Source organism: Caenorhabditis remanei, chromosome I, assembly GCF_010183535.1.
Source record: "Caenorhabditis remanei strain PX506 chromosome I, whole genome shotgun sequence".
In the NCBI taxonomy this organism is placed as follows: domain Eukaryota; kingdom Metazoa; phylum Nematoda; class Chromadorea; order Rhabditida; family Rhabditidae; genus Caenorhabditis; species Caenorhabditis remanei.
Window position 1 is genome coordinate 956801 of NC_071328.1, and position 13124 is coordinate 969924.

General features: G+C 36.7%; 6 protein-coding genes across 6 annotated transcripts; 2 read left to right on the forward strand and 4 right to left on the reverse strand.

Moving 5' to 3' along the window:
- Nucleotides 1-273: 273 nt before the first annotated feature.
- On the reverse strand, nucleotides 274-1287 carry GCK72_000122 (uncharacterized protein; the record flags this gene model as incomplete). Its single annotated transcript, XM_053722280.1, has 4 exons — nucleotides 274-549; nucleotides 596-908; nucleotides 965-1180; nucleotides 1271-1287. 4 exons carry the CDS (start codon nucleotides 1285-1287, stop codon nucleotides 274-276), a joined length of 822 nt encoding a protein of 273 aa, XP_053590925.1.
- Nucleotides 1288-1779: 492 nt separating this feature from the next.
- On the reverse strand, nucleotides 1780-2195 carry GCK72_000123 (uncharacterized protein; the record flags this gene model as incomplete). The annotated part of the gene is made up of 2 exons (XM_053722281.1): nucleotides 1780-1921; nucleotides 1966-2195. 2 exons carry the CDS (start codon nucleotides 2193-2195, stop codon nucleotides 1780-1782), a joined length of 372 nt encoding a protein of 123 aa, XP_053590926.1.
- Nucleotides 2196-4309: 2114 nt separating this feature from the next.
- GCK72_000124 (uncharacterized protein) lies at nucleotides 4310-7239 on the reverse strand (the record flags this gene model as incomplete). The annotated part of the gene is made up of 9 exons (XM_053722282.1): nucleotides 4310-4451; nucleotides 4499-4770; nucleotides 4817-5129; nucleotides 5183-5238; nucleotides 6047-6161; nucleotides 6209-6480; nucleotides 6527-6836; nucleotides 6881-7093; nucleotides 7163-7239. 9 exons carry the CDS (start codon nucleotides 7237-7239, stop codon nucleotides 4310-4312), a joined length of 1770 nt encoding a protein of 589 aa, XP_053590927.1.
- Nucleotides 7240-7454: 215 nt separating this feature from the next.
- GCK72_000125 (uncharacterized protein) lies at nucleotides 7455-8768 on the forward strand (the record flags this gene model as incomplete). Its single annotated transcript, XM_053722283.1, has 5 exons — nucleotides 7455-7471; nucleotides 7550-7762; nucleotides 7814-8126; nucleotides 8309-8580; nucleotides 8627-8768. 5 exons carry the CDS (start codon nucleotides 7455-7457, stop codon nucleotides 8766-8768), a joined length of 957 nt encoding a protein of 318 aa, XP_053590928.1.
- A 1059-nt stretch (nucleotides 8769-9827) lies between these two features.
- On the reverse strand, nucleotides 9828-11187 carry GCK72_000126 (uncharacterized protein; the record flags this gene model as incomplete). The annotated part of the gene is made up of 4 exons (XM_053722284.1): nucleotides 9828-9993; nucleotides 10040-10311; nucleotides 10475-10787; nucleotides 11111-11187. 4 exons carry the CDS (start codon nucleotides 11185-11187, stop codon nucleotides 9828-9830), a joined length of 828 nt encoding a protein of 275 aa, XP_053590929.1.
- Nucleotides 11188-11427: 240 nt separating this feature from the next.
- GCK72_000127 (uncharacterized protein) lies at nucleotides 11428-13103 on the forward strand (the record flags this gene model as incomplete). Its single annotated transcript, XM_053722285.1, has 5 exons — nucleotides 11428-11495; nucleotides 11574-11643; nucleotides 12480-12599; nucleotides 12646-12917; nucleotides 12962-13103. The coding sequence occupies 5 exons, from the start codon at nucleotides 11428-11430 to the stop codon at nucleotides 13101-13103; spliced, it is 672 nt and encodes a 223-aa protein (XP_053590930.1).
- Nucleotides 13104-13124: the final 21 nt, after the last annotated feature.

Consider the following 13124-nt stretch of genomic DNA (forward strand, 5'->3'; position numbering starts at 1 on the left):
AAACACACCGTTTGTCGATTCTCACGATTCACGTCCCGCGGACCGTCCACGTCGTCATCTGAGATTTTGGGGGTGTAGAGTAGTGAGAGTGATGATGACTGACTAACAAAGCTGCTCACATTTGATAGTGAAACTTTGGTTTCTAGTGCTTCTTCATTTTTCATTAATTTTTAATAGGATTTTAAGCAAAAAGTATTTGAAGAACTGGATATTGTCAAAAATTAAACAAGAATCCAAGAGAAAAATGATTATGGGGTTTGAATTAATTAGAATTTACTTGTAGTTCTTTTCTCTTTCCCTTGGATTCCAATCTGTGTGGGAGATATCTTTAAATAGGATATCCCAATCTGGTGTTTCCTTGAATCCGTCAAGTTTCAGACGTCTCAATTTTCTATTATTTCCCTCAATCCAGTGATGGAGGAATTCATTGATATCAGTTTCTGTGAACTCGTGATTGCCCAGATTCGCAATTTCACTATCTAACGCCTTCAAGTCTTCCAGAGGCACCTTTCCTAGATTTGGTACTCGGAGTCGGGAGAAGTGAATGATCTCGAAGAGGGATTGAGTAGTAGAGTGTCTCGAAAACCTTACTCACCTTTTTGTAGTCAAAGTCAGGACTCAATTTGCTGAAAATTGTAATTCCATAGTTGAGTTGAGTCTTCTCCAAGAGATAATCACAGTCCTCATTGGATAATGTCTCATTTCTCCCTCTAATCTGCATGTAATCGCATTTTTTAAAAATCGGATGACACAATATCCCTCTCATTGCACTCAGTGTGTTAAGTTCAATTCCAAGTGAAATATCCATTCGGTAAAATATTTTGTCTAGATGTGTCAACAAGTAGACAAGACCATATCCGAATTGGTTGGAATTGCAATAAATTACTCGCCCTTCAATGTCCTTCTTACTGAAATACAAGGAAATGTCTGTTTATTAGCCGAATAGGAAATCGTCAAAACTAACCAAACATCTATGCAAACATTGTTCACCTGCATCTGACCAATTATCGATTGAGGTTTTTGAAGGAAATCAATCACGAATACTTTTTCTGTGCGACTTTCGTCGTCATAAAAGAATATCTGATTGGCATTCCCGTTCACAACGCTAATCGGTTGAACAGGAATTCTGGCTAGACTCAAGCAATTCAGTATGCGACGAGACACTTGGGACAATTCGAATCTAAATAACCAGATGTGTCAGTTACTTAATTCTTAGAATGCTTCAACAGTCAGTCGCCTATAAGTAAGAGACAATTACAAGATGACTCACATCTCCATGATTCCCATCGAATGAACAATTTTTGAGAATATCAGAAAAGGGAATGATAACAACTTCATAGAACTCATTGTGCGAGAATCAAGAGCAGAATCAATAGTCTGTGTTGGCAAGGAGGTCTACCCATTTCTGCAAACACACCGTTTGTCGATTCTCACAATCCACGTCGCGCGGACCGTCCACGTCGTCGTCTGAGATTTAGGGCGGTGCAGAGTAGTGAGAGTAAGGAGAGTGCGGATAACTGAACTTGGTTATCTGGTTTCAAAACAGCTCGAAAATCTGGTTCAGAGCAAAGATAATTGAATATTTTGGGCGAAAATCCCCTTAACACGTTTATTCGAGAAAATGAATGCTGAAAAAAAAAGTTAATATAAAGAACATAACTTCGGTTTTTACTGCATCTCGAGGGATTCAAAAATAGTTAGAAAAACTGGATTTTGTGAAAAAATAACCAGAAGGAAAATAGTTAAGAGGTTTAACCCAATCAATTAGAACTTTTCGAATTATTCTGTGAATCTGTCATGCCAAATAAAAAAATCCAAGAATTCCGAATGGTGAACTACAGTAGCCAGCTGTCCATCCTTGTTTTTGAAATCCCTTCCATTCTCACAATCAATAGTTTCCACTTCATCAGTGTATTTTGATCTGGACATTGAGATATTGATTGAGTATTTCAGGTAATAACCTACTTGTAATATCTTCCTCTCTCTTTTGGATTCCATTCCGTATAAACTATGTCTTTCAATAAGATATCCCAATGAGGAGTATCTTTGAATCCATCCAGCTTAAGACGTCTCAATTTCCTACTGTTTCCCTTGATCCAGTGATGGAGGAATTTATTGATATCAGTTTCAGAGAACTGGTGATTCCCCAGATTCGCAATTTCGCTATCCAACACCTTCAAGTCTTCCAAAGGCATTTTTTCTAGGTTAGGTACACGGAGACGGGAGAAGTGAAGAATCTGGAACTGGGAGTGGATAGGAATTTTACGTGGAGACGACAATACTTGTTTTGAGATTCATTTGAACAAATAGATAGACTCCCACCGGTACGAAAACCTAACCCGCTAGAGCCGTCGGAATCCATATTCCAGACTCACTCCTACCCTTCCTGACAATTATCACTGGACTTACCTTTTTGTAATTAAAATCAAGACTCAGTTTGCAAAATATAGTAATTCCAAGAGTTGGTCGAGTCGTTTCCAATAGGAAATTACAGTCCCCGTTAGATAAGATCTCTCCGTCTCCTCGAATCTGCATATAAAGACATTTTCTAAAAATCGAATGACTCAGTATCCCTCTCATTAAATTCAGAGTACAGAGCTCAATTCCAATAGCGTATTCCATTCGATAGAATAATTTGTCAAAATGTGTCAATAAATGCACAAGACCGTATGCGAATTGGTTAGAATTACAACGAATAGTTTTTGTACTTTCGTCTCTTTCACTGTAATACACGGGTTTCAGTTTTAGAGTAAAGGAGGATTTTGTGAAACCAACCAAAAATTGATGCCAACATTGTTCACCTTCATTTGGCCAATTATCGGTTCAGATGTTTTGAGAAAATGAATTGTCAACTCTTTCTCTGTTGGATTATTAGTGTTAAAGAAAGAAATCGCATCCCTCTGTCCATTGACAACATTAACCATCTGTTTTGATATTCTTGCTAGATTCAATTAATTCAGTGTCCGACGTGACACTTGAGACAATTCGAATCTGAATGATGTGTCAATATATGGACAACACAGTACCCAAATTGATTGAAATTACAATTTATGGTTTTTCTGGATGTGTCCTTGCTACTGTAATAAACGGTTTCTTATGTATGCTGAGAAGAAATTATTTGAAACTGACCAGAAATCAATGCAAATATCGTTTACCTTCATCTGACCTACTACTGGCTGAGGTGTTTCAACAAATTCAATTCGGAACATTCTTTCTGTACTGCTCTCATTAAAAATGGTTATCACATCAACACTCCCATGCACAACATTAACCGATATTCTGGCTAAACTCAAGCAGGACACCATTCGATTAGACACTTGAGATAATTCAAATCTGAATAGGAAGACTAGTTTCAATTGACTAGGGAAGGTCATGGACTCGGTCTGGAGTTTTGGGATGTGGCCTATATCATTTGAAAGCTGAGAAAACGCAGATTCCAAATATATATTCAGTTTTTGCCCTCGAGGCCTGGTATTTGAGAAAAACAGGGTCAAACTTCCGAAAAATGGCAAATTATTGCCTTTCTAACACGCGAAAATTTCAAAAAATTTCAAAATACTTTTCGCGTGTCAGAAAGGCAATAATTTGTTATTATTCGGAAGTTTGACTCTGTTTTTCTCGAATACCAGGCCTCGAGGGCAAAAACTGAATATATAGTTGGAATCAGCGCTTTCTCACCTTTCCAATGATATAGGTCACATCCCGTAACTCCAGACCGATTCCATGACCTTCCCTAGTGAGATAATATTCTTAAAAAAGACTTACATCTCCATAATTCCCATTGAATGAACGATTTCTTTGAATATCAGAAAAGGGAACGATAGTAACTTTATAGAACTCATTGTGCAGGAATCAGGAGCAGAATCAATAATCGAATGTGTGTGTTGGCAAGGAGGCTGCAGCCAATATGGCCTTCTTGTTTCTGCAAACACGCCGTTTGTCGATTCTGACGATTCACGTCGCGCGGACCGTCCACGTCGTCGTCTGAGATTTTGGGGGGTGTAGAGTAGTGAGAGTGATGATGACCGACTGGCAGAGCTGCTCTTTGTTATGTGTTTTTAAAAATCTTGAAATTTTGATTCAAAGTGAAGGAAATTAAATATTTTGGGGAAAAATCCTTTAACTCGTTAATTCGGGAAAATGTTGGTGAAAAAATTGTAAATAACGTATTTTTATATACTTGAATGCGAAACTGTGGTTCCGAGTGCATCTTGAGCGATTCTTCTAGATTTCTTGGATTTTTAATAGGATTTTAAGAAAAAAGTCACAGAAAAACTGGATTTCGTCAAAAAAAGTATTTTTTTTCGAATTATTCTGGGTGCCGGTCATGCCAAATAAGAAAATCCAAGAATTCCGAATGATGAACTACAGTAGCCAGTTGTCCATCCTTGTTTCTGAAATCTCTTCCATTCTCACAATCAATAGTTTCCACTTCATCAGTGTATTTTGATCTAAAAGACGAGAAACTAGGAATTCAGTATTTGAGGTAACAACTCACTTGTAATATCTTCCTCTCTCGTTTGGATTCCACTCCGTATGAACGATATCCTTCAGAAGAATATCCCAATCTGGAGCTTCTTTGAATCCGTCAAGTTTCAGACGGCTTAGTTTTCTATTGTTTCCTTTAATCCAGTGATGGAGGAATTCATTGATATCAGCCTCTGTGAACTGGTGATTCCCCAGATTTGCAATTTCACTATCCAACGCCTTCAAGTCTTCCAGAGGCATCTTTCCTAGATTTGGAACACGAAGACGGGGGAAATGAAGAATCTGGAAGTGGATTTGAGTATTAGAGTCTCTCAAAAACCGTACTCACCTGTCTATAGTTGAAGTCAAGACTCAATTTGCAGAAAATTGTAATTCCAGTAGTTGGCTGAGTCTTCTCCAATAGATATTTACAGTCCTCACTCGATAGTGTCTCATTTTCCCCGCGAAACTGTAGATAACTACATTTTCTAAATATCGGATGACACAGTAACCCTCTCATTGCATTCAATGTGTTGAGTTCTATTCCAAATGCAATATCAATTCGGTGAAATATTTTGTCGAAATGTGTCAACACATGCACAAGACCGTATCCGAATTGGTTGGAATTGCAATGAATGACTTTCTGACGCGTGCTTTTTTCACTGTAATTCACATTATTTTTTTAAAAACTCAAACTGAATCATTATTAACTAACCAAATATTTATGTGAACATTGTTCACTTTCATTTGATCAACTACTGGTTCAGGTGTCTGAACAAAATGAATCATGAAATTTTCGCTCAAAGAGCTCTCTGTTTCATGTATACATATGACAGAGGGAAGGCTCGCAACTTGAACAGTTTGAACCCGAATTCTTGATAGATGCAAGCAATTAAGTACGCGACGAGACACTTGAGACAACTCAAATCTATAAATTGAATTGAATCCATTTATTCTTCAACTGCTAGACTCACATTTCCATTAACTCCATTGAACAAACAATTTCTGAGAAAACCAGCAAAGGGAATGATAGCAACTTCATAGAACTCATTTGGCAAGAATCAGGAACAGAATCAATTGTTGAATGTGTGTAGCCAGGAGGCTGCAGCCAATACGGCCTTCTCGTTTCTGCAAACACGCCGTTTGTCGATTCTCACGATGTACGTCGGACGAACCGTCCACGTCGTCATCAGAGATTTTGGACGGTGCAGAGTAATAAGGGTGATGATGACTAGCAGATCTGCTCGAGAAACTGCCTTTGTTGATTGATTTCAAAAAGCTCAAAAATCTGAGTCATAGTAAAGAAAATTGAATATTTTAGACAAAAATCTCTTAACAAGTTTATTCGAGAAAATGAAGACTGGAAAAGTTTTAAATCACATATTTTGACACATTTGATAGTGAAACTTTGGTTTCTAGGGCTTCTCCATTTTTAATGGATTTTAATAGGATTTTAAGAAAAAAGTATTTGAAGAACTGGATTTTGTCAAAAATTAAACAGGAATCCAAGAGAAAAATGATTATGGGGATTGAATTAATTAGAATTTTTGAATTATCCTGGGAACTGGTCATGCCAAACCAGAAAATCCAAGAATTCCGAATGATGAACTACAGTAGCCCGTTGTCCATCCCTGTTTCTGAAATCCATTCCATTCTCACAATCGATAGTTTCCACTTTATCAGTGTATTTTGATCTGAAAGACGAGAAACTGAGAGTTGAGAATTTGAAGTGACAACTCACTTGTAATATCTTTCTCTTTCCCTCGAATTCCATTCTGTATGAACGATGTCTTTCAATAGGATGTCCCAATCTGGAGTATCTTTGAATCCATCCAGCTGAAGACGTCTCAATTTTCTATTGTTTCCCTCAATCCAGTGATGAAGCAATTCATTGATATCACTTTCAGAGAACTGGTGATTCCCCAGAATAGCAATTTCACTATCTAACGCCTTCAAGTCTTCAAGAGGCATTTTTCCTAGATTAACTACACGAAGACGGGAGAAGTGAAGGATCTGGAAGAGGATTTGAGTATTAGAGTCTCTCAAAAACCCTACTCACCTTTTTATAGTCAAAGTCAGGACTCAATTTGCTGAAAATTGTAATTCCAGTGGTTGGTTGAGTCTTCTCCAGGAGATATTCACAGTCCTCATTCGATAATGTCTCTGTCCTCCCTCTAATCTGCACATAATCGCATTTTCTAAAGATAGAATGACACAGTATCCCTCTCATTGCATTCAGTGTGCTCAATTCAATTCCAATAGCGTATTCCATTCGATAGAATATCTTGTCAAAATGTGTCAATATATGAACAAGACCGTACCCGAATTGATTGGAGTTACACTGAATAATCTGTTGAGTTGCATCCTTGCTACTGTAAGAAACTTTTTCGAGAAGAAATGATTCTAAACTAACCAAACATCAATGGAAATATCGTTCACTTTCATCTGACCAACTACTGGTTGAGGTGTTTTCAGAAATTCAATTTGGAACTTTTTTTCAGTGCAGCTCTCATTAAAGATAGTCATTTTATCCACAATTCCATTTATAATATGAATCGGTTCCACCGATATTCTGGCTAGATTCAGGTAATTCAGTGTGCGACGAGACACTTGAGACAATTCTAATCTGAAAAGAAATATACTCAATCCTTGAAGAGATCTCTGGAATTATTGATTTTTCTTGAAAAATACTTACATCTCCAAAAATCCCATCGAACGAACTATTTCTGAGAATACCAGCAAAGGGAATGATAGCAACTTTATAGAACTCATTGTGCAAGAATCAAGAGCAGAATCAATAGTCGTTTGAATGCGTATATTTCTGGTGCAAAGACGCACTCTCCGTGTGCAAACACGTAGAGTGTGTATCCTTGCTCAAGAATAATACGTATTCAAACGCATCCGATTATTGATTTTTCTTCTGATTCCTTAATACTATGAAGTTGTTATCATTCCCGTTATTGATATTCTCAGAAATCGTTCGTTCCATGGAGATAATGGAGATGTAAGTATTTTTCAGAAAAAGTCTATAGTTACAAGGAACTCTTGAAGAATTTCAAAAATAGAGTATATTTCCTTTCAGATTCGAATTATCTCAAGTGTCTCGGCGCACACTGAATTACCTGAATCTTGCAAGAATATCGGTTGAAACGGTTAATATTGTCAATGGAAGTGCGGATAAAATAATGGTCTTCAATAGAAGTTGTACAGAAAGAGTGTTCCTTATTGAATTTTTGAAAACACCTCAACCAGTAGTTGGTCAAATGAAGGTGAATAATATACGTATTGATGTTTGGTTAGTTTAGAATCATTTCTTCTCGAGAACAACTGAAACCGCTTATTACAGTAGCAAGGACGCAGCCAGAAAAATCATAAATTGTAATTCCAACCAATTTGGATACGGTGTCGTTCATATATTGGCACATCTGAATAAAATATTCTATCGAATGGATATTGCACTCGGAATTGAGATGACTACGCTAAATGCAATGAGAGGGATATTGTGTTATCCGATTTTTAGAAAATGTTATTATATGCAGTTCCGGGGGGAAAATGAGACATTGTCGAATGAGGACTGCGAGTATCTATTGGAGAAGGCTCAGCCAGCTACTGGAATCACTATATTTTGCAAACTGAGTCCAGATTTTAATTACAAAAAGGTGAGTGAAGTGACAACGTTTGGAAAGGGGGAGATTTTGGAGTAAGAATTAAGGCGGTTCTTAGCTTATTGTTTAAGACACACCTAGCTCAGCGGGTTTCGTTTGCACACCAGTGACAGTCTACCTATTGGTTGGAATCAGTCAGAGGATTAGAAATATCCACTATTCAAATCCATTTTCAGATTCTTCACTTCTCCCGTCTCCGTGTACCGAATCTAGGAAAGATGCCTCTGGAAGACTTGAAGGTGTTAGATAGCGAAATCGCGAATCTGGGGAATCACCAATTCACAGAAACTGATATCAATGAATTCCTACATCACTGGATTAAGGGAAACAGTAGGAAATTGAGACGTCTTAAGCTGGATGGATTCAAAGATACTCCAGATTGGGATATCTTATTGAAGGACATAGTCTATACGGAATGGAATCCAAGGGAAAGAGGAAGATATTACAAGTGAGTTTTCACATCAAATACTCAATTCATAGTTTCTCTATTTCAGATCAAAGTACACGGTTGAAGTGGAAACTATCGATTGTGAGAATGGAATGGATTTCAGGAACAAGGATGGAGAACTGGCTACTGTAGTTCATCATTTGGAATTCTTGGATTTTCTCATTTGGAATAACAGATTCCCAGAATAATTCGAAAAGTTCTAATTGATTGGGTCAAACCTCAATAATTTGAACTTTCTTAGTTTTGTCAAACATTTTTCTTCGGGATTTTGACTATTTCTTACAAAATCCCGTTTTTTAGTAATTTTTACTTAAGATTTAATAAAATCATACTTGTCAAGGGCCGGGCCGGGCCGGGCTTTTTTTTTCAAAACGTCAGGCCCGTCTTTTTGGAGGGATTTTTTTTTCAATTTTTTTTCAAATTTTTTCAAATTTGATTAAGGTGTACTGAGATGAACTCGGACTTTTCTCATAGAATAATATGAGTGTCTTTTTGTCAATTTTTCCGCATGAAAAATTGAAATTTTTTCTCAAAAATCCAATATCCCTGACAAGACGGGCCTGACGGGCCGGGCCGGGCCGGGCCGGGCCGGCCCGTCATTTGACAAGTATGAATAAAATGCTAAATATATGGATATAGAGACTATATCCGAGTTGATTGGAATTGCAATAAAAGGTCTTGTCGCTCTTCTCACTGTAAAAAACAGATTCTATTTTTTCGAGGCAAAAAGGAATTCTTCTAAACCAACCAAACATTTATGCACACATTGCTCACTTTGAATTGACGTGTATTCTGTTGAGGGAACTCAAGAAACTCAATACGATATTTTAATTCTGTAATTTTTGATGCATATTGATTTGTTTCTCCCAACATTAACCGTTTCAACCGGTATTCTGGCTAAACTCAAGCAGTTCAACATTCGATTAGACACTTGGGATAAATCAAATCTCAATAGGAAGATCAGTTCAATTGAGATAATATTTCCGACAAGATTTACACTTCCTTTGTTTTACAATTCCGAAAAAAAACTTATAGGAAGTTGTATGAATTGCTCCCAAAATTAAGAAAACATCGAAATTGGCGAGGTTTGTGAGGTCCTCCAAATACATGTAAAATTCCAACGTTATAATTTTATTATTACTATATTTTAAGCAAAAATGACCAAAACACGGGATTTTGTAAGAAATAGTCAAAAATAACGAATAAAAAATGGTTGAAAAACAATGCAAAATTTAAATTTCGGGTTTTTAACACAGGTTGAATCGGTGGGATAACTTTAGCGCCTTCTCCTGCCAAACCAGAAAATTCAAGAATTCCGAATGATAGACTACAGTAGCCAGTTGTCCATCCTTGTTTCTGAAATCCTTTCCATTCTCACAATCGATAGTTTCTTCTGTATGCGTGTATTTAGATCTGGACATTAAGATATAGATATTGAGTATTTAAGGTAACAACTCACTTGTAATATCTTGCTCTCTCTTTTGGATTCCATTCCGTATAAACAATGTCTTTCAATAGGATATCCCAATCTGGAGTATCTTTGAATCCGTCAAGTTTCAGTCGTCTCAATTTCCTATTGTTTCCCTCAATCCAGTGATGAAGGAATTCATTGATATCAGTTTCTGTGAACTGATGATTCCCCAGATTCGCGATTTCACTATCCAACGCCTTCAAGTCTTCCAAAGGCATCTTTCCTAGATTCGGAACACGAATGCGGGGGAAGTGAAGAATCTGGAATAAGATGAGTCTCTCGAAGTGGATATTTTTGATCCTCTGACTGATTCCAACTTATAGGTAGACTGTCTTAGGTACGAAACCGTAACCCGTTGAGCTAGATATGTCTGAATCCATATTCCAAAATCTCCCTCTTCCCGACCGTTGTCACTAGACTCACCTTTTTGTAATTAAAATCTGGACTCAGTTTGCAAAATATAGTGATTCCAAACTTTGGTTGAGTCTTCTGCAATAGATATTCACAGTCCTCATTCGACAATGTCTCGTTTTCCCCACGAAACTGCATATAATAACATTTTCTAAAAATGGGATGGCACAGTATCTCTCTCATAGCCCTCAGTGTATTCAGTTGAATTCCAAGTGCAATATCCATTCGATAGAATATCTTGTCTAAATGTGTCAATATATGAACAAGACCGTACCCGAATTGATTGGAATTACACTGAATAATCTGTTGAGTTGCATCCTTGCTACTGTAATATACTTTTTCGAGAAGAAATTTTTCTAAACTGACCAAACATCAATGCGTATATTATTCACCTTCATCTGACCTACTACTAGTTGAGGTGTTTTGAGAAATTCAATTAGAATCTTTCTTTCTGTATTGCTCTCATCATATATAGTTATTTTATCAGCCCTCCCATTTATAATATTAATCGGTTCAACCGATATTCTTGCTAGATTCATGAAGTTCAGCATACGACGAGACACTTGAGACAATTCTAATCTGAAAAGAAATATACTAAATCCTTGAAAAGTTCTTTGGAATTATTGATTTTTCTTGAAAAATACTTACATCTCCACAAATCCCATCGAACGAACGATTTCTGAGAATACCAGCAAAGGGAATGATAGCAGCTTTATAGAACTCATTGTGCAAGAATCAAGAGCAGAATCAATAGTCGTTTGAATGCGTATATTTCTGGTGCAGAGACGCAATCTATTTGTGCAAACACTATTTATCGATCTCTCTCGGTCCCAGAACTACAATCCTGACGAAAGAACAGCAGCTTTTCATGTTTGTTTGCACACGTAGACTGTGTATCCTTGCTCAAGAATAGTACGTATTAAAACACATCCGATTATTGATTTTTCTTCTGATTCCCGAATACTATGAAATTGTTATCATTCCCGTTATTGATATTCTCAGAAATCGTTCGTTCGATGGAGATAATGGAGATGTAAGTCTTTTTCAAAAAAAGTTTATAGTTCCAAGGAACTCTTGAAGAATTCCAAAAATAGAGTACATTTCCTTTCAGATTCGAATTGTCTCAAGTGTCTCGTCGCACACTGAATTGCCTGAATCTAGCCAGAATATCGGTTGGAACGGTTAATGTTTTGAATGGGAGTGTTGATAAAATAATGTTTTTCAATAGAAGTTGTACAGAAAGAGTGTTCCGAATTGAATTTTTGAAAACACCTCAGCCAGTAGTAGGTCAAATGAAGGTGAACAATGTTTGCATTAATGTTTGGTCAGTTTTGATTAATTTCTTCTTGCACGGTTTCCCACACTGCGAAAAAGAACTGCAAGAAACGTGAAGCCGATTTTTTCACGTTTTAATTCAATTCTTTTCCTTTTTGCACTGGAAATGCAGTATTTTTTCGGTTTTCAGACGTCGCAATGGATGAAAAAATTGTCCCATCCATAAGAATTGTGAAAAATTATATTTTCTATCTTATGAGCCAAAAACGTGAATTTTGGTCAGAAATTGCCTTTTTTGATACAGAAAAACCGATTTTCAGAAAATTGAGATTTTCAGCAATTTCAGCCAATATACATATTTTCTGAAAATTTTAACGGTTTCAGAGCCTCCTCAAGTACATTATGTGCAATTTTTGTTTGAAACAGTTTTCTGCCAAAGAAGTTATACAGATAAAAATTGCATTAAAACGTGAAAAAATCGGCTTCACGTTTCTTGCAGTTCTTTTTCGCAGTGTGGGAGACCGTGTCTTGACATATTATTTATTACAGTAGCAAGGACGTAGTCGGAAAAATCATAAATTGTAATTCTAATCAATTTGGGTACGGTCTTGTGCATGTGTTGACACATATGGACAAGATATTCTATCGAATGAAAATTGCACTTGGAATTGAATCGGGCACACTGAATGAAATGAAATGGATACTGTGTCATCCGATATTTAAAAAATGTAGTTATCTACAGTTTCGTGGGGAATATGGGACATTGTCGAATGAGGAATGTGAATATCTTTTGGAGAAGACTCAGCCAACCACTGGAATTACAATTTTCAGCAAATTGAGTCCTGATTTTGACTATAAAAAGGTGAGTAAGGTTTTCGAAAAACTCTACTACTCAAACCCATTTCTAGATCCTTCACTTCTCCCGTCTTCGTGTACCAAATCTAGGAAAGATGCATCTTGAAGACTTGAAGGCGTTAGATAGTGAAATAGCAAATCTGGGGAATCACCAGTACACAGAAACTGATATCAATGAATTCCTTCATCATTGGATTAAAGGAAACAATAGAAAATTGAGACGTCTTAAATTAGACGGATTCAAAGAAGCTCCAGATTGGGATGTTCTTCTGAAGGATATCTCTTATACGGAATGGAATCCAAAAGAGAGAGGAAGATATTACAAGTAGGTTATCAACTAAAATACTAAATCAATATCTCAATGTCCAGATCTAAATACACGCATACAGAAGAAACTATCGACTGTGAGAATGGATGGGATTTCAGGAACAAGGATGGACAACTGGCTACCGTAGTCTATCATTCGGAATACCTAGATTTTCTAATTTGGCATGCCAGATTCCCAGAATAATTCAAAAGTTTCTAATTGAGT